This window comes from Tenrec ecaudatus, chromosome 10, assembly GCF_050624435.1.
Source record: "Tenrec ecaudatus isolate mTenEca1 chromosome 10, mTenEca1.hap1, whole genome shotgun sequence".
Lineage (NCBI taxonomy): Eukaryota > Metazoa > Chordata > Mammalia > Afrosoricida > Tenrecidae > Tenrec > Tenrec ecaudatus.
This window is the reverse complement of record NC_134539.1, coordinates 81,506,555-81,527,103: the sequence shown is the minus strand read 5'-3', so window position 1 is coordinate 81,527,103 and position 20,549 is coordinate 81,506,555. Positions and strand designations below refer to the sequence as shown.

The following is a 20,549-nucleotide window of genomic DNA, read 5'->3' as shown; positions in this document are numbered from 1 at the left end:
CTTGGCACCAACTAATGCTCAGCAGGAGCAAATAGATATTATTTTCTGAACCTTATCTAAAAATAGGGTTAATATTACTTGTGTTACAAACTTTGAGTGTATGAGGGGGTAGCACCCCCAAAACCAGAATTTTATGGAGAGAGCAGAGCTTACATAGTGTGCATTTTCCCCGTTTGGTGAGCATCAAGCAACTCACACTGAGTTAGTGCACCCAGTGGCATTGCCTGGGAAGGTTCTCTGTGGTTACAGTGAATTTTTTTCATGAAAAGTTTCCTTCAAATCTTGGTTTTTGTGATGCCTGATTGTGTTAGTCTGGGTAGCCTAGAGAAACAAATACATGGACACACGTATGTGTATAAGGAAGAGGTTTATATATAAGAGCAATTGCACATTAAGAAAACATCCCAACCCAGTCCAGTCCAAGGCCATAAGTCTGATAACAGCTCATGTGTCTAATATCAATCTATAAAGTCCTCTTCAGACTCACGAAACACATGCAGTGAAGCCAAATGCAGGATGATCACAAGCCAGTGGGTAGAAAGTCTTTGGGTTCAGTGGCGTTGCAAGCATCTTAGCGTTGGCAGGGGTCTCTCTGTGGCTTCTCCGGCTTCAGAAGTCTGGTTGCATCCATGTAGCTTGTCCGGCTCAGGGCACTAGGGTAGTTCCATGTGTCTTGTCAGCTGCCATGTCTCCCAGGGAGTGGCAGAGATAGTCTCCCACCTCCAAAGAGAAAATACTGGAATTCCCAGAATCCTTAGGGGAAGGCTATGCCCACACACAAGCCTCATTGGTTATCACCTGATTGACAGACTAGATTCCACCCCTGCATGCTTAATCCTTAAATTGACAATTATATAACTACCACACGGATTTAAGATAACAGTGTGCAGTTGTGAAATTTTGATTCCTGCTCAGGAAAAATGTCGCAGAAATTTATGTAATGTTGAACGCAGCTTATAAGGACAGAGCTATGGGAAAAACTCAAGTGTAAGAGTGTTTTTCTCATTTCAAAAAGGTGAAATGTTGATTGATGACAAACCTCATCCAAGACAACTTCCTGAATGAACGAAAATGTCGACTGTAGTGCATTTGGAGTTCATCCCACCAGGTCAGACTGTTAATAAAGTTTTCTATTTAGAGGTCCTGAAAAGATAGCATAACAGTGTGCAACAAAAAAGGCCTGATTTGTAGCAGATGGGGGACTGGTTTTGCCACCACGACAATGTACCTGCTCACGCTGCCATCTCAGTGCGCCAGTTTTTGGCAGCAAACAGTTTGCCTCTCTTGCACCATGTACATTACTCACCTGACCTTCCTCTGTGTAGCTTCTTTTTGTTTCCTGGAGTGAAGAGGGACAGGAAAAGACAGCAAATTTGACGATGTAGAAAAGGTGAAGATAAACACAAAAGAGGTCCTATCCGCCATCCAAACAGAAGAGTTTGAAAAATGTCTCTAGGAATGGAATTACAGATGTGACAAATGTATTAAGTGTAATGGAGGGTACTTTGAAGGTGACGAGGTTGTTTTGTAAAAGAATTTAAATACATAGCTTTGAAAAAAAAAACCCTCATATTTTGGGACATTATACCACCTGCAAGACATTCATGCACTAGCTAGCCAGCATTATTAAATATTTGAGTATGCAGTCCAGTCATGGGAACAGCGTGAGGAAAGGATGGGGACTGGCAGAAAGCATGGGCATATTAGAGTTGATTCTAATATTGAGTATTTGTAAGGGCGTAAGGGAGATAAGGCTGAGATAGTTATTCATGGAGAGACTTGAAGGCCTGTCTAAAAAGCATATTACAGAGACTAAGAAGCTTAGTACAAATGGTGACTCCAAGGGACATAAGTGGGAGAGAGAGGGCAAGGATGATGTCAGGAGTTAATTTGGTATTGAAAATCAAATTTGGATATGATTGAACTATTCAATTGTACGATGTGTAAATTGTATGCCAATAAAACTGGGGAAAAATAAAATTGGGGGTGGGGTGTCATCGTAAACTCCAAGATGGCTTCCAATGATCTTCATCTCCTGACACAATCTAGGAAATTCTCTTCCCTTGAGTGTAGTCTGGATCTAGTGACTTGTTTCTAATAAAGAGAACACAAAAAGACGGGGTTATAAAAGACTAACTTTGTTCTCGCTTCCCCTCCCCTTCCTCTATCTGTTTTAAGCTGCCCAGATGTTCCTATTTGACTTGAACCTTGATTGAATTGAGCATACTGCCATCAGAATAAAACCAGAATTCTATTCGCATAGAAGAAGATGGACCTATGGATGACAGGCAGACAGCTGACAGCATTGGTCTTAAGTGACTAGGGTGTACAATATGCAATGGTAGGTGCTACGAAGAATCAAAGGAGACGAGAGCTGAGTTTTTTATCAAACCTTTCAGAAATTGTGTATTTCAATAAATATTGTTTTTTTAAGAGACTCAGCATAGAAGGGTAAACTGTTATCCCACTGATCCTATTGTTACGCAGTCTAATCCATTCTCCAATGAACGTTTGTCACATGTCAAATGTGCAATCAACTGTAAAGGCCAGCTCTAAAGAGTCATTCCCAACATGATGGAGCAATATGTTTTGGGAATAAGCATTTAATCAGTTTCCTTTAAATTATAATTTAGAAATGTAACCCTTCTTAGACGACTATGTTCTTTTTTTTTTTACCAACAGATAAATCAATTTATTAAAATAGTTGATTTAAGAATCAGCAATGGTGACTTCAACCTCTACTCCAGGCTCAGTACTGATGGAAGTGATCTGCTTCACTATCTCAGACGGACTGTGCAAGTCAATGAGACGCTTGTGGATCCTCATCTGGAATCGATCCCAGGTCTTAGAACCTTCCCCACAGGGAGTTTTTCTGGTCCTAATTCTCAGAGTCTTGGTAGGCATCCTAACTGGTCCCTTCACTTTCAGGTTCTTCTCCTTAGCCCCTCTGATCAAGTCAGCACACACTTTCTCCAAGGATTTCACATTGCGGCTGGTCAGAGTAATTCTAATTCGGTGAATGGCCACCTCTGGTTCCACAGGTGTCTTTCCGGTGTCCTTAAATGCCAGGGCGGCGGGGCGCTTCCTGACTGAGCGAACATGGTGAGTCAGGAATGGGAGCGGGGTACGGAGCACGGAGGGACGACGGCCGCGTCTTCCTCAAAGAGAGTGTTCTTTTTCTTTTTAAAAGCAACCGCCACCACTAAATTAGTCATGCTATGGTCTCCCCTCAACATACCTTGCTATTAATGTGATTAGAACAAAGGTGAATTGAGGGCAAACAACACAGGATTATTTAATCTGGTAGCAAATTTTGTTTACAGGCAACATAGCCTGAGAGTATTCAGAGCCGATGAAGATCAGTGAAGGCTGAAATGGAAGATCAGCTTCAGAAAAGTGGATCGTATACAGGCATGAATGATGATCTAACGGGCCTTTGACCTTTATTTCCCACCTTTGCTACAGTGATTCCTTGAATCCTTTAATAGAGCCGTTTATCCCCCTTTTATTAAGTACCTAGTTACTTATTTTTTTATAATCCATGTACAGTATTTATCTACTAAATATTGTGGGTTTTGTTTTGCAATCTTGATTAAAAAATTTTTTTTTTTGTTTGGCGAGAGGATCGGTGTTTTGAGAGGTGACTTTACAGTCACACTTGTGAAGATTTGAATTCAAGCTCCAGTAGTACTGGGTTTGTGGTCTTGTACAAGTTCCTCACTCCCTCTGGTTCTGCTTCTGTAGATTACTACCATCCACTTAGCTAGGGCGGTTATGACACAGAAATAACATGACGTAGGAAAACACCAGGAGGCATAGTAGTTCCTTGTTGTGCTGTGATCCACAAGGTCAGCAATTCAAAACCACCAGCCACTCTAAGGGAGAAAGTCAGGACTTGCTACTCCTTCAAAGAGTTACAGTCTTGGAAATTCATGGAACAGTCCTACCCTGTCCCACAGGGTCTTCACTGAGTTCACATGAACTCCATAGTAGTGAGTATGCATGTGTGTCAGGGAAGCACAGGCCACAGTGTCCCACCTCAAGAGAGTACTGAATAAAGACGGCTGCTGTGTTGATGCCTACAGTGAAGACAGATGGAGATATTACAAGATAAAACCATGGACACATCTGCATTTTGCTGGCTCACTTCTGAGGAAGTCTCAACTTGGGCTTTACCATGTTGTCAGTGTTGCTCTTATATGACTGTACACTTGCTACAAGTAAATGGCATTTTTTGGACATTATAATAATTCCTGCCTTAGAAATAGCAAAGACAGATCAGGTACTTAGGAAGTTCTATTCATTATTTGTGAAGGCCCCAAACATGTGACTCAACTGCTGAGTTGAGGCAAAGCATCATCCTACATGAAAACCTGGCAAACACTCAAGAGATTTTGGAGGTTCTCAGTTAGTGTCACCTAACTGTTGGTACTGTTTACCAGGGCTTGGACACCGATCTAAAATAATTATTTTATTTTATTTTAACAATTTATTGGGGCTCATACAATTCTTTTCACAGTTCATACATATACATACATCAATTGTATAAAGCACATCTGTACAGTCTTTGCCCTAATCATTTTTTTCTCTTTTCTTCTTTTACATTTTATTAGGGACTCATACAACTCTTACCACATACATACATCAATTGTATAAAGCACATCCGCACATTCCCTGCCCCAATCATTCTCAAAGCATTTGTTCTCCACTTAAGCCCCTTGCATCAGGTCCTCTTTTTTCCCCCCCTCCCCCCCCATTCCCCCCTCCCTCATATGCCCTTGGTAATTTATACATCGTTATTTTGTCATATCTTGCCCTATCCGGAGTCTCCCTTCCCCCCTTCTCTGCTGTCCCTCTCCCAAGGAAGAGGTCACATGTGGATCCTTGTAATCAGTTCCCCCTTTCCAACCCACTCACCCTCCACTCTCCCAGCATCGGATCTAAAATAATTTATGCTTTAAACCAATTGCACTTGTCAATGAGTCTGTGAGGGAATCCTTACTTGGACTGGCTGGTTTTTACTGCAACTCAGATTGATAAAAACAAAGAGGTCAATCTAATACAATCAGTTAATACAGAATTATGGCATCCAGTTTCTACATTGCAGAATATCCATGGATACAGAGGTGTGTGCCATGAAATAGCTGTGTGTGTTAGACATCTAACAAGTTGCTTTATTCTTAATTGCTGGCATTTGTTTAACTGTTTTCATAATTCTCATTTATATTTTATGTTCCAGTTTGTTTACATAGGCCACAGTTCCCAATTGTCTTTATTTGCTTAAATGTTTAATTTTATTTACAATTTTATATATGTTGTTTAGCTTACATAACTCATTGTTTGGAGTGGGTTAGAAATAACCATAAATCTGTATTGCTAATTAGCCTCATCCCCGTGACTGATTAGTTGAGATTATGAGCCTAGGAGGAAGGCAGGGGAGGAAGCCTGATAGTGAGTCACAGGATCACTGAATTCTAGAGCTGGAAGGAATCTGAAAGTTTATGGCACCTTTCAGATAGAATTCTGTGGTTTTTACCACTTCAACACGGGAGAATTATGAGGTTGCTTGCTCTTAACCCTTTTGTAAAAACGAGTAAGGATTTGATAACAGCTCTGAAAACTAATTGAGAGAGAAAGAGAAAATCTAATCCATGACTGTGAGTTACCCCTTGAAAGTAGAGCTAAAAACTTGGTATGTAAATGAGCTATAGAAGAGAAGGGCATCTTAATGAATGCGAAGGGATTTTCTTCTCAGGTAAGTACTGTAAGTTTAGTGAATTGCTGGGAACTCCCTTCTCAGCAGCTGTGCAGTTTGTAAGGATTTTAGCTTGCCTAACTATAAGGTTAGCTATTAGCTTTGCGGTGGGGAGTATTTAAACGTACACACAACATATGAAGGAAAGAACCTGGAACTGAGTAGCCTACTTCATTCCAAGAATCCATCTGGCATTTGAAGAACTGCTTGTCCTACATTAAACCTTGCAGAGTAACAGCCATTTTTCATATCCTCATATCCCTATTTTTGGTTTCAGGTAAGATAGCTTACCAAATCTGGGAATGGAGCAAGGAGACTTTTCAGAACTATCAAATGACCATCTAAAGCAGCGGTTCTCAATCTTCCTAAAGCCGCTACCCTTTAATACAGTTCCGCATGTTGTGGTGCCTCCCCCCCAACCATAAAAGTATTTTCATTGCTACTTCATAATTGTCATTTTTCAACTATTATGAATCGGGTGACCCCTGTGAAAAGGTCGTTCGACCCCCAAAGGGGTCATGACCCACAGGTTGTGAACCGCTTATCTAGGGCGAGATCTGTGGGTCCCAAATGGAGAAAACGTATGTTGATGCCCCTGCTTGGGAAGTCATATCAAGAATAAGCAAAGCGTCCACAGAGGTAGAAGTTCAGGTCTCCAAAACATGATGCCTTCAATCACGTGTAGCCAGAGTACAATGAAATACTCTTGTAGATATGAAAATCTATAGCTGAAGTCATCAACATTCAGTGACTCACATGATGGAGAACACTGACAGGAGAAATCCAGTTTATCTCTATCCAAAGTGTCTTTGGTGTAAAGTACCCGTTTTCTGTTTTTCAGTTTCAGTACATTTGGAGGCAGTAAAAGCAAATGATGCCAGAGTAGTCCCCGAAGTACCAAGAGTTGCAGGGTGTAAAGAGTATAGTGGGCCTTGGCATTAACCCTGGTCTTCAAGCTCAGGGGACCACAGGCATCTTTTTCAAGGAAGAGCATGGTATTCAGAATTGCTCAGTTCAGACTTCGCGGAGCAACTTCCCCAACTAACTGGTCGCCCCTTGACGGATATTGTACAGGGTCCGTGAGTGCAAATTCCAGAGTAGCACCCTCTTAGTTACTATGGTGATCACGGAAGGGGCGGGGCTACTACCCGCTCCTTCCCCGCCTCTGCTCAAGAGATTTCGAACACTCCAATTGGGACAGCTTTCTTTTGCCTCTGTCCCGCCCTTCCTTGCTTCAAGAGCGATGCGATTGGCCCGAACAGGCGATGGGTACTCTGAGGGTACCACCTCTTGGCAGGAAAAGCGGGAAAGTGTACCTGGCGCTGTTCGAGGCGTGAAGCTCACAGACTCTACAGGGAAGCACACGGTTAGCTTTAGAGAAGAGTTGCTTCCTGTTCTACAAACAACCCTCACATCCTTAAAGACATAACATTTGGAAGCTCGAGGGAGAGTGGATGCCCAATATGTTTGGGAAGGGGTGGCCGGAGCGAGGGCACGACGGGGGTGTTAAAGTCCTCCAGCGCGCCCTCCAGCGCTGAGGATCAGAGGCCAGAGGGGGCGGGCCAAACCACGGGGGCGGTGCTGGTGGCCGCGGCGGGAGGAACAAGGTCCAATGAATGCGCGCACCGCCCCCGTGGGTGGGGCTTCCAGGCGCACTCCCCCGCCCTCCTCGCTCCCCCCTCCCACCTCCGGGCGCCACGGCCGCAGTGAGTGAGTGGCACTGGCAGCCTGTCAATCCTTCAGCCGAGCGGCCTTCGAGCCCGGTCCGTGGCGGCTGCTGGCTGTGTGCGCGGCTGTGGCTGTGGCGGCGGCGACTTCTCCCGCCTCATCAATCTGCTGTCCACTCGCCGCGCGGCCCGCCGGGACCCTCCTTCGGGCTCCGAGCCCCGGCTGCGCCGGCCCGCAGGCTCCCAAACTTTACTCCTCCACCCCTCTAACTCCCCTCGGCCCGCCCGCCGGCCTTCGCCGCCGCCGCCGCCTGCCGCCGCCGCTCCCTTCCCCGGGGCCGCCGGGGCTCGGATCCCGCCCGCAGGAGGCGGCGGCGGCGGCGGCGGCGGCGGCTAAGGGAGGGGAGTGCGCAGGCTGGCACGGGGGGCGGCGGGCGTCCCGGCAACTCGGCCGGCGCTGAGGAGCAAGTTGCGCGGGGCCGCCTGGCGGGGCGCGCGGCGGGGAAGAGCCGGCGCGGCGGCCGCGTGAGAGCAGCGGGCGCCGCTGCCTCCGCCTCTGCCACCGCGGCAGAGCTCGGCGCTTCCGCTCGGCGCTTCCCTCCAGCCGCGGCGGCGGCGGCGGAAGCCGAAGGCGGGTGCCTGTCCGCGCCGCTTCAGCCTCGGGCCCCACTGGCCGGGCCGCCCCCTCCCCGCGCGGGCGGGGAGCGCGCGGCCGCCTCCCCCTCCCCCTCCCCTTCTTTCTTCTCCTCCCTTGCCGCCGCCGCCGCCGCCGCCTCCTCAGCCTTCGCCTCAGCTGCCGCCGCCGCCGCCCGCGCGCGGCGGGATGGACGATCAATCCAGAATGCTGCAGACACTGGCCGGGGTGAACCTGGCCGGGCACTCGGTGCAGGGGGGCATGGCCCTGCCGCCTCCCCCGCACGGCCACGAAGGGGCGGACGGCGACGGTAGGAAGCAGGACATTGGCGACATCCTTCACCAGATCATGACCATCACCGACCAGAGCCTGGACGAGGCGCAAGCAAAGTTGGTGTCGTCTCATTAAGCATCTTTTGTGTGTGCGCGGGAGCCGAGCTGTGGCCGAGTCCGGGCCCGGGGTTGGGCCCGGGGCAGGGCCAGCGGCCCCCGGTGGGGAACTTTTCTTGCTTCCCGGCCGGCCGGCCGCCCGCCGGGTTTTTTTTGGGGGGGTTCCGCGTCCCAGTGGCGCGCCGCCCGCGGGACTGAGAAAGTTGCTCTTGAGGTTTGGCGCAGGCTTTGGGCTGTACTTTCTCAGCCGGCCCACCTCCCCGGCAGCCCGGCCCTCGCCCCGGATTTAAAGTGCTCGGCGGCCGGGCTGGGTTGGGCTTGCCTCACTCCCGGGAAATGGATTCCCCTCGCTCGGGGCCAGGGCGATAGGTGGCTCCCCAGTCGGTTCTGGTGCCGGCGGCCAAGTTCTCGGGCAAGGGAGGGCCCCGCCGTAAACTTTGAGGAGCTGTCACCCTTCGCCGTCCGCCCCGGCGAGCGGGTTGGCTCAGGCGCCGGCTGGCCTGGCGAAGGATGGGCACAGGAGCCTCTCCATGCCCGTCCGCGCCTCTGGGCCCCTGTCGCTCCCTTTTGCATTCTGGCTCCCAGTGCAGGTTCGTGCCCAGCGGTCGCCGTAGCTGCTGCCTACAGGCTGTCGCCAACTCATCAGCTTGAGTTTCTCTTGACTTCCAAGGGTTCCAGTGAGCTTTCCAAAAAAGGGGGCTGGTATGAAATTTTGAATCAACTTATAAGAAGGCGCCATATTATTCCATAGGTGATGCTAATACCTTTGTGTTTTGCTATTTGTGTTTTAGGAAACATGCCCTGAACTGTCACAGAATGAAACCCGCGCTCTTCAGCGTCCTGTGTGAGATCAAAGAGAAAACAGGTAAAGATGCTGCGCCCCCCCCACCTCGCAGTGGGCATGGAGACCCCCCGAGGTGAGGTCGGAGCTACTCCTTCCACTCTCCAGTTGAGAGCTGCTGCTTTTGGGCACCGCCATCTTTGATCATTCTCTCCTTCCCACCTTCTGATCTTGAGGGAAAAAAAAAACCTGCAATAAATCTGAAGTCGATTTCACAATTCTGCACCTGGTGTAAAATGAAGTGTAGATGCCTACGGGTCACAGTCCCTAGATGGCCACCCCTGGCTGCAGGCAGGGAGGGGGACCCTTAGCTCCAGCACCCCTCTCCTGCTTCTTTTGCCTTGTTTGTGTGTCAGTTTTTAAAGGGAGTAAAGGGAGACTGGATGTCAAAAGACAGATTCCTGGGAAGAAACATCATCGGCTGAACTTTGTTTAACTTAGACAGTCTTAAGCTTCAGCTCCTCAGACAAAAGAATAGTTACAATTAAACAGACCCCACTGGCATGTTTAAGTTAATGTTTTTGGCGGAAAGAATACTTTTATGAAGTGAGGGAGGTGTTATTGATGTGTCTAGATATATGTATTGTATTACATTTATTATATATTATATTTTATACTTGAAGTTATCACATCTTTGCATGTACTTAATATAATAAAGTAGAAAACGGTTCGAAGATGTAGGTTAAACAATTTTTGACATGTTCAAGTCGAAATCTGAGGAAACAGGTCTTATAAAGTGCTGGAATGAACATTTTTGGCAATTCATTTCAATTCAACTTTCTTGTTAGACTTTCTTATTCGGAAGCTGCTTTAGACGAGGTAAATGTAGAGGTGCAAGCAGAAAGATTTAATTTAGATGCTTTAGTATGTGTTTGACAAGTATATCAAATGTACTTTACCACTGATTTGATGTCTTTATTTTTCTTTGTGTGTGTTGGATATATGGTATTTTAAAAGTTGCCATTTTTTAAAAGTTGGACCAAAGAAGAAAAGTTAAGAGTCCAGGATATTCCTATATCCAAGTGATGCTCTGTAAAATGTGATTGTTTTTAAATTGAGCATACCTTTAATAGCACACTGCTTATGTTGATAGGCCAGTTGCCCTCCTTTAAGACAGATTTTTTACTTTGTAATATTACTCTGATCCTAACTATAGTCAAGAGAAAATGATGGGTTATTGCTGTCTATTAAAATATATGCTACAACCACAATAGCAAATATTTAGAGACCCTGAGAGTGCTTTCCTCGCTTTTTATTCACATAGTGAACGTGGTTTGTTGAGGTTGAATATTTTATATTTTGAAAACCCTAGGCATTTTAAAATACCAACTTTTATTTAGTGCTGATTTTTTTAGTTAGCCTTTTAGAAAGCATGTGATTTCAGAGAGTAGACAATTTTGACCTTACTAGGGTTATCAGGAGTCAGAATCGACTCAGTGGCAGTGAGTTTCGTTGAGTATAGCATAAGACATCAAGCATTAAATCTTGAAGATTCTGAGTTTCGAAACTGAAATATGTGTAATTCTCTGTAAATTATGTCGCTTAATGTCCAAGGGTTTTCTTGCTATCAGGGCTCCACTTCAGTTTCTGCTGACAGCTAAGCACTGGGGTATTGACTGTGTTGTGAATATTAAGATTGATTTAACTTTATACGGCATATGGTACTAGGGAGAGGGGATTGATACTTCTCTCATTACTTCTCATGGTTTGTATTAAAATATTTTTTTTTCGTGTGTGGGGGGGTGTCTTTTTAAAGTATTGGCTTTAGCCAGCTTGAGAACCTAACTCAGCACACTCCTTTTCTTGTTTCGACATTTAGCAGCAGGCAGAGTTCAATTAGGAAGCATAAGCCCTCTAGTTTCCTATTTGCACAGGACTCAGTTACACCATTCTGAAAGGAAAGTGTAGTCAACCACATGTCAAAGATGAGTACGGAAAAGAAACAAGTCTTTTCAGAATCGGATTCCTGGTGAAGAGAGCTTTGGTAGGGCTCTTGCTATTTAAGAAGCAAAGAGTAACTGACAAAGGAAATTTTTTGTGTTTTGAAAATTGTGAGGCTTTCAGTGATAACTTGTAAATTAGATCCTCCTTTTGTGCTTTGGCCAGTGATCCAAGTTTGCTCTTTATCTCTTTTGTAAAAAGGCAACAGCCTACAAAGAGTAAAGGCTGCTGTCTGGGCAGAGGCATCTTCCTGCCCAGCCCTCTCTAAGCTTGAGAGAGATGGAATTTAAGTACTGAGTGATTGATGGGGGTGAAGCTCTTTCTCTCTTCTCCTACCCACAGCTTCATCTTGGCCCCCCCCCTGCAAAAAAAAATGCTCTTAGAAGGAGATGGGAACACCGGATTCAGAATCCTTGTTTTGAAATAAAGCAGCTGTAGACATTAGGGTTACAAAAGCAAAGAAAACGGCACAGTAAATTCCAGGGCCTGCCCGCCCCCCTCTGTCCCCACACGTGCTTCTGAAACATCTTACATGTATAAAAGAAACATTATAAAATGTGTATGCTATATAATGCTTTTTAAAGACAATTTTATTTAATCTAATGTAGCAACCAAAGATGAATTCTTCACAATCAGAAGAAAGTTTGCTTCATCATTTGTAATAGAAACCAGGAACATGATGATGTGATGGCTCTCTTCAGCATTCATGGGATTTGATGAGTGGGGGGGAACTGTCACATCAGTGGAAAATGTCATGTCAATTGTGCTTCTTCTAAAATAAGATAAAATCATTAAAAGAAGTAAAGTTCTATGTATTTGTAGATCTGTCAGTAGATTTTGAGATTCCTGATCAGGCAGGGGAACACTGCCAGTTTTGATGACATGAGGAATTTAGTTTGGAAAATATTCCTCGCACCCCCCCATATAAAAAAGGGGTATCTTTCCTTCTAACAGATGGGTTATCTACCACAATTATATTATTTTCTTGTTTAAAGATAGGAAAAGTGTACTTTTACTATAAGATATTTGCTTTTTCTCAAAAATGTATTCTTTTTGTAAAAAATTATCAGCCCATTCTTTTGGGCATAAATGTCTCTTATTAAATTGTGATACATATGTATTTTGAAAGCAACCACAAAATTAAATACTGTAAAATCAAGGTATTTGTTTCTTTTAAACTAAGTAAGCAACCAGTTACATAATTGTTGATAATGCTGAGATTTTTCTTTGTTTTTAGCCATGTTTTGCCTCCTATCTTTTATTAAACTTACTGTCATGAGGTCTGCTTATCTGCATACTTCTCTTGGTGTTGTCCTTGGCTTTTTTTGGCTACCTTAATTTTGATATCGTGCTTTCCTTTGTGATGTATTTCAGCCTCATACATTTTTCTTACCAAAACCTTTAATTATGGGAGTTTGCATGAAGGAGGAAATGGTTCTTTTTCAAGTAAGATAAAATATTTTTAATTTTGCAGGGGACAGAATTCCAGCATCTTGAATATGTAATCTCAATTCTATTATTGTAAAAGAATGTTTTTATTTTAATAATAATAAAATCAACACAACTCTTTCCTTTTTAAAGTAGGTTAAAATACTTCATGTTGATAGCTGCCAAACAAACTCTGATTTATTGCCACCACAAACCCTAAATAGCATTCATTTACTAGTAATGTCTAATGGCATACATGATGGTTTGCCAGATTTGTGGCCTTTGTCAGGCTTATAAGCAGGACTGACTTGGGAAGATCATAAAACTTAATGAACTTCTCTACTGCAGGAGGTGTCCGCAGGGGAAGAGAAAGGCCTGCTTGGCTGGTCGGGCTGGTCAAAGCATTTTTTATGTTTAAGGAGAATAAAATGAGTACTAAAAATTTTTTGCTTTTAAAGAAACCTTCCTTAGAGAAGATAGAAAAATTTTAGATATCAAAACTTGATCAAGAATATATTTTACAAGTGAATTTTAAAATATGCATTTAGGATATTATGTGAGACTAAACATTTTATTTTTAAAGCTGTAAGTGTGACTAGCTTTCAAAGGGACAGGGCACTACTCTGAACACCTGCCTATGTAATTATGAGCCCAAAGGTTGAGAAACTCATCAGAGTCTTTCTGGTTTTTGTCCATGTGCCATTCTTTTTTCTTTGTTGTGCACAATGTAAAAGTTTCTTACATTTTTTTGGTATAGTGAGTGCCATATCATTCTTTTTAAATTATAATGCATGACAGAGCAAATGTTTTGATAATGATGAGGGTAATGAATGTACAAATGTGCTTTACACAATTGATGTATGTATGGATTGTGATAAGAATTGTATGAGCCCCCAATAAAACAATTAAAAAAATTATAATGCATAAAACCCAAGTTATGCATCAAGTGAGAATTTAAGAAGGGTGAACACTGTTATATGTGGGACTAGTTGTCTCATATATTGAATAACATTCTATTAAATTTATCTTTAAATATTTCTAATTTAACCATTGCTGTTCCACAGTTTTAAAAACAAATGTTCTATTCATACTTGTGTTTTAATAAAGTTCTAGTAATAAAACCCAAACAACTTATATCCAGGACACTTGAAAATACAGCAAATACATGTAGAGAGAAGAGAATCTTGAACCCCCATGAACTCAGCTCCAGCAATCAGCAACACTTGGCCAATCTTGTTGTCTTTCTAAGTCCCTGCCTCCCAAGATTATTTTGAAGCAAATTTTAATGAATCTTTAATGTCTATGATTTCATATAAATTTCAAACAGACATTATAGCCTATTTAAATTGAAAATGTCAAATGATTAAACAGGAAAAAATACAGTGATTGAATCTTGGAAATGTCATAAATTATTGTTTTTCCATAAAATTTTTCTTAAGGCAATTTAAGAATATTTCTTTTTTAAGTCAAGCTTGCTCTTTATTTTCATAGATCCATATAACTTACTAGAGGTTGTATAAGAAATTTTAAGGGAGAATGCCGAAGTATTTTTGTAAACTTCTCTTTCCACTAACCCTTTTCCCATCTTTGTTAATGCCTTCAGTATAGTCAGTGAAAACCTGGGGGAGGTGGGTAATGGGTTACAATGTCATGATCTCAAATATCTCAGAAATATTGAAAGTGTATGGCTATTTCCTAATTTTTTTTTCTTTTTCAAAATAAGATCTGTAATCTTGTCAATATTAACTTGTTCTATATAAATAATTTGTGCCTTATTGTTTTTGGTGCACTTCCTTTTAGTTTAGATTTGTAGAGTTTTGGTATATTTTTATTTGTGACTTTACTTATTAAATTACCTAGTTCATTTTGTGTCAGGTATATTTATCTAATGGCAAAGGAGGCTCTGACTTGTTTCATATAGTGTTCATCAGGTTTCATAAATTGTACTTGCATACATTTTTCAGTTATGATGATTTTCCTTTTAGTTTTTTTTTGCCTATACGTTTGGATTTCAGTTTATAAACTTTGTAAAATACCAAGGCAAATTTAAAATTAATTTCTTAGTTGGCTTGCTTGTATTTTGATAACTTCATGGTTGCTTGGTATAAGGATGAAGTTACATGAAGAGTGGCTATAAAGTATTGAAACCTCATTTAATGATCCACACTTTAAATTAAGGATTACAATTTTATACTCATGAAGTGTCTATTTGGAATACTTAACACATCACCAATATATCAAGTTAAGTAAAGATTTAGATTATTTTCCCCTTATTCAAAAGTGTGTTAACATGTTTAGATATTTATTATTTCAATATTGACATTAGGAGAATAATGTTTTATTTGTTTTCTCAGCAGGCTTGTTTTTTTAGCCATTTCTCAGTGTGATCAGCATGATATAGGTAGTAACTGTCTAGGAAAGCTTGCAAGCCCTCGCCCACTATGTTGACCTTTTTGAGCGCTTAGTCTGGTCTTCATTCAGTAGGCCGTTTGAGTCCTTATGTATGAAGACAGTAAATGATGCCCATCACTTTTTCGGACTTGGCTATTACCGATTTTTAAAAAGTTATAGAAGTTAATCAAACAGATAAATTGTTGTCAGAGCTAGGTAGTATAGTTATATTTAGTAATACATTAATAAGTCATGTTTGAATAGGCCACAGGAAAAGTACACTACCATTTTAGCCTTCAGAAACAACATATTAGAAAATAAATTTCATTAACCCTCAACACTTGATTCTAATTATTCCCTTTGTAGGCAAAGCAGTAACCAGAATCCAGTCTTTTATTTTCCTTTTCATAGAAAAATTTCTTACACATGATATGCTTATAATTTTTGTTGGTAACTGTAGTTTGCTTTGGGATTAAATTTTGAATCTGATCTAGCAAATATAGTGACATACTAGAATGTGCTAATTTCAGTTGCCATAGAGTCATTTTTTAGAGCATGACAGTAATTAATCAGTTCTAAAACAAAAGTAAAAGTGATTATGGATAGAAATAATTGTTATAAGCTTTATACTTCTTGCTTTCTTTTAAGTACTTTAAAATGTTACAGCTGTTTTGAACAATAATCCTTTTTGTGTGATCATATTAATGAGGAGTTGGTAGACAACATAATCCTTTTAATACTGATGATTCCACACAATGTTTAAACCATTAATTGGGAGATTCAACATATGTTATGGCAAATGATTTTTTTGTTTTGTTTTATGTGTTACATCAGTTTCAAAGCATATTTCTTAGGCATCAGAGTCCAGCAGGTGGCTTTTTACATTAAAAAATTCATAAATTTTAAAAACCCATAAAGTTTTATCTCAAATTCAAATTAACTAATTGAGAATGTCAACATTTCCACTGTCTCTGTGTTAGCATTTATAATAGAACAAATGGTTGCATATAGAAATTATCTGCAACATAATCTAAATTAAGATTCTAAACAGACATTACAGATGCTGGTAACTTTGGCAATTATCATTTTGTTTGGTGAACAGTAGTAAAACAGTGTGCGGTAAAAGTGTTTAGAGAGAGAGGATAAATAAATTGAACAGTTTTGCAATGCAAAGTGGTTTGTGGTGTTTTTGAGGATTTCTTGGCTCTCTCTTAACTGCTATTGTGAGCCTGGAGCAGATTTCCCCATTGCTAATGCCCTAGAAGTATTAATTCACTTTGATATGCTAATTAGAGGGCATTATGCAAGAAATGAGATTAAGTGGCAGCATGAAGCCATTTGCCTGTCAGTAAATTGAGAGCTTTAGCATCAGGAGGAGCTTTGTTTTCTTTTCTTTCTTTCTTTCTTTCTTTTTTTTTAAAGTTTCTCTTGGTTTTGCATATAAATAAATTGATTGAAAGGTCTAGAGAAGCTTCTAGAACATTGGTTGATTTCTGGCCCCTCCATATTTATTTAAATATAATTTTAAAAACTTTTGAATATTAATTGACTATGGGACATACCAAAACTGAAGTTTTCATTGTATTTTCTGCATATGAAGACCTACTAAGGATATACTGGATATTTTTCCCGAAGGCAAATGGTCAGCACCATGCTTATTATGAGTTCTTTGCAGAAGTAGTAACTGTAAGTTTTCAATAAACAAAACTTACAAGGATATTTTCTTCACTAGGGAAGGAAGAAGGAAGTTTTTGAATTGGGCTTTAGGAAATTATATTAAATGAGCATTAAAATACTGACTTGAACCCACAAATGCTGTGGGTTCAAAATCAGTGTTTAAACTGCTTTTTAGACAATTTGAAGAATTTATGTTTTAGATATAGACCTGATATTTATGATTATTGTATTACCGTGTATACTCGTGTATACACTGAGTTTTGTAGTACATTTTTTAATGCAGTTTTTGTGGTAAAATTAGGTGCCTCGGCTGATATTTGGGTCAGCTTATACTTAAGGATATACAGTATTTGATTTTCAAAGTAAAGATGGAGTTTTTTACTTGAATCTGATTTTGCTGATTTTCATGGCTTAAGCCTAGCCTTTGATACTCTCTAATTCCACTTTGTGATTTTCTAAATTTTTGGGGAAAATCAATGAATGAATACTAGAGTGAGGGTAGGTAAAGGAAGGATGACAGAACTTCTCTGGGTATATGAATGATTTAAGGTTTCTTCAAATTAATGCTCCTGTCTGTGTAAACACATTATCACTAGAGGTAGACTTGCAAATTCTTACCTTAACTATGATCCATGAGTGTGGCTCAATGAGGTCGAGGCTTGGATAAGACATCCCTATTGGGACTAATGTAACTGGATTCTAATTGTAACTAGAGTAACACCACTGTAGTTGTTACTCTAGATTAGACCCAATAAATGATAACTTCTCTTCAGAGCCATATGGATTAGTTAGCCCACAGCTGCTATGCTTGCACACTACTGAGTCTGGCATCTCCTTGGTATGCATGTGTGGTGCCTGTTAATGTTAATGGGAGTTAAGAATGTGCACGCAGAGAGGGCTATGAGAGTCTCTACTGAGACAAAAGTCCTGATTATATTTGTTGGTGAAGAGGACTTAGTGTACGTACCTACATATTAGCAGGTTTTCTCAAAGAAAATTTGGTAATTGTAAATGCTCATTCCCTTGTCTGGCTCCCCAAACTAGTTAAATCAATGAATCTTCATTAGACTCTCATTACTTGCACAATTTCATTTAAAACATGAAGTTATTTCTAATTGAAATGAGAACAAAAAACTTTTAAAATTGCATATTATTTTTAAGCAGAAAGGTTTCTCCAGATTTTCAGCTGTACTAAATCTTACAAATAGGAATTTATAGAGGGATTACTGGGGAGGGACTCCTGGAATACTTGACTGGCATTTGAAGAAATCTTTGCATTATAAAAAGAAAGAAAGGACGAAATGGCAAACTTATGTGTGCATCTTAAACCAGAGACCTTTATTACCTGAGTGTCTTCAAATGAGAAAGAATTGATTTATGTTGTTTCATAAGTTTGGTTTCTCTTTCTTTCCTCTTTTTCTCTTAAAAGAAAGAAGAACTAAGGATGAAACTAGTTGGAATTCATAGTCAGCTATATCATTTTCAACTTGGAATAGGAACTAGAGCAGGAAATTGATTTTATATTTATTATGAAAGCAAGAACTCTGCCACCAACTGACAGACATCCGTGTTTTAGTTTTGTGATAATTGTTCACAGACAGTACTCCACATTTTGGCCTGTAGTATTTATAATGTTGATTGAGAGTGTTGGTTCAGTAAAAGGTCTTTGTATAATGAATATCTTTAATTAAACCAAGTAATATAAGAATATTTTATTTTTATTTTACATTGGATCTTGGGTCCAGGATTAACTGTCAGTACTGGTAAGAACAAGGTACTATAATAGATTGTGCAATGATTTTTCTGGCTTCATGGATGTATTTATTGCCATTTTTGAACAAATTATACTAACATGAAAAGTTGTGTTTGAAATGATTGTGTGCTAGATAAGGCGATACATTACAGGAATGGTTGGGTTTATGGAGCTTTCTGTAGAGGTTTCCTCAGAAATTATAGCACAGTGCTGTCACTATAAAACTCAGTGATACAGTTGGTAATAACATACAGCGAAGGTATTTTAGATTTTCACTTGTTATTCAAATAAGTCAGAACTATCAAGTTTTTCTCATATTTCTTTGTTGGAATCAGTAGAGAAAAAAATGATAGAAATTCTTTTAAATGTGTATTGGGTGTAGGAGTTTGACTAGTCTGAATTGCCTCTCTCTTACCACTTGTTAGAGCAATGATGTGATATCAAAGCTATCCTTAAGAACTTTTTGACTTGGTTTTTGATCATTTAACTGAACAAGTATAACAATGAAATGCTTGCAAATGTATTAGCCTCTGTGAACATACATTATTTTTTTGTTCATGTAATACAAGAATTAATTTTCATTTGCCTAAATTTATGGCGTTTTTGTGTTGACTAAAGAAAATATTATTTTCAGTATAACCAACCAGTAATGTGATGGCTTCCTAACATTTTTTTTCTAATTATCCTTATGGATATTTTAAAAGAATGACTAATTATGTACCTTTAAAATTTTAATATTTTATAAAATATTGGCTTTGTATTTAGTAGTGCTTTCTAGCACCAAACTATTGTACGTTTTAACTTGAAAAGTAGGAATTACGAGTTTTTATTTAACTGTGTTATTTAGTGAGATAATTATTTTAGAAATATCTATGTATTTTTTCTAATTTAAAAAAGTAGCTGTTAACCATTGTAATGTGCTAAAAGGTTAAAATGCTTCATAAAGTTTCCTTTCAATCTTGCGTGTTAAGAGTTGATGGTTATCCATAGATTTTCTAAAAATCTTCATCCTTCTCGCTGCCAGGTGGTCAATCCTGACTCATGATTTAGCAATGATAATTTGCTGAGATTTAATACAGCAGAAAGAAGAGGCAGGCCTCTCTCATTCAGAAGGCTCCATTCACTTAATAATGATACTAAAAACTACATTTCCTGAGCTCTGTCAGTATGCCAGGTATAGAGAAAGGCTTTATATGTATTTTAACAAGTTAAAAAAAAACTCTTTTAAAATTTAAAAAAAGTAATCTGTCTTTGGAGGTGGGGAGGATTCAGATGCAAATGGCATGTATTATTTAAAAACCATCCAAGGTCTTGTAGTTCTCATATAGAGACTATGAAGATAAGGAAATGGACACTTGGAGGTTCGGTAATTTGCTGGTAGCTCCACAGTGAGTGGCAACGCAGGTTCTCGTTGCTCAAAGGGTTGGGACAGGGCAGAGAAAGTAGAAATTGGTAACTCAAAGAAGGTGGTAAAACCTGTGCTAAAAAATAGGTCAGGTCTAAAGTGACACGAGATGTAGTCAGCACTAGTGTAAATATTTGTAGACAACCCTGTTTTACAGACTTCAGTTTAATGGCAAAAATCTGCCCTAAATGCCTCAGTAAATATATGCTGGAGAACAGAAGCCTATTCACTGAAGAAACAATTGACTTTAGCTTCTCTGTTGTTAAAGTGGCCCCTAGTGATAGTGCTGCAGTGACTAGATAGAGCAGAGGAGAATGGCTTCCGCCTGGCTGGTGGGCTGGCAGTTTCACTGGTACTGCCAAATGTACTTCCTATTTGTTGTGCAAGGGAATTGGAACAGTGAGGCATTTATCATATCATCCCCTACTCCTCATGCAAGGAAAAAAGGAGAAGTTGTCAATGAAAGAAAAAGAACTGTAATCGCACATTTACATATGCTTCTAATTGTTGATTTGGGGATTTTCTATGAATATAGCTTCACAAAACAGATGCTGTTTAAGAAAAGGGGGAACATAATTTTGTGGGCAATGAATTAAGTGTTTTTGTGGCCCTCTCATCCGTAGCTAGGAGCAGTTTGTGGACCGCGTCTGTGAACGCTGGCTCATAAT

At 40.4% G+C, this 20,549-nt stretch overlaps 2 protein-coding genes across 5 annotated transcripts in view; one reads left to right on the top strand and one right to left on the bottom strand.

Moving 5' to 3' along the window:
* Positions 1-2,709: 2,709 nt before the first annotated feature.
* On the bottom strand, positions 2,710-6,749 carry LOC142458573 (small ribosomal subunit protein uS10-like). The gene is made up of 2 exons (XM_075559558.1): positions 6,512-6,749; positions 2,710-3,089 (listed from the first exon to the last, which is right to left on the bottom strand). Exons 1-2 carry the CDS (start codon positions 6,747-6,749, stop codon positions 2,710-2,712), a joined length of 618 nt encoding a protein of 205 aa, XP_075415673.1.
* A 1,410-nt stretch (positions 6,750-8,159) lies between these two features.
* The window catches only part of PBX3 (PBX homeobox 3), a 223,872-nt gene continuing 211,482 nt past the window's right edge, over positions 8,160-20,549 (top strand). The window contains exons 1-2 of one of the 4 annotated variants that reach the window (XM_075560773.1): positions 8,160-8,445; positions 9,237-9,310. In XM_075560773.1, coding sequence (XP_075416888.1) covers positions 8,246-8,445; positions 9,237-9,310 — 274 coding nt within the window. In that variant the 5' untranslated portion in view covers positions 8,160-8,245. Of the gene's footprint in view, positions 8,446-8,772; positions 9,148-9,236; positions 9,311-20,549 lie in introns of those variants that run through there. The other 3 variants (XM_075560777.1, XM_075560775.1, XM_075560776.1) reach the window with 3 other exon arrangements.

Coding starts and splice junctions, on each gene's coding strand:
- LOC142458573 (XM_075559558.1), bottom strand. CDS start 6,749: ATGCTCTTCCTTGAAAAAGATGCCTGTGGTCCCCTGAGCTTGAAGACC. Junction 3,090..6,511: donor CTGTCAGTGTTCTCCATCAT/GTGAGTCACTGA, acceptor ATGTTCGCTCAG/TCAGGAAGCGCCCCGCCGCC.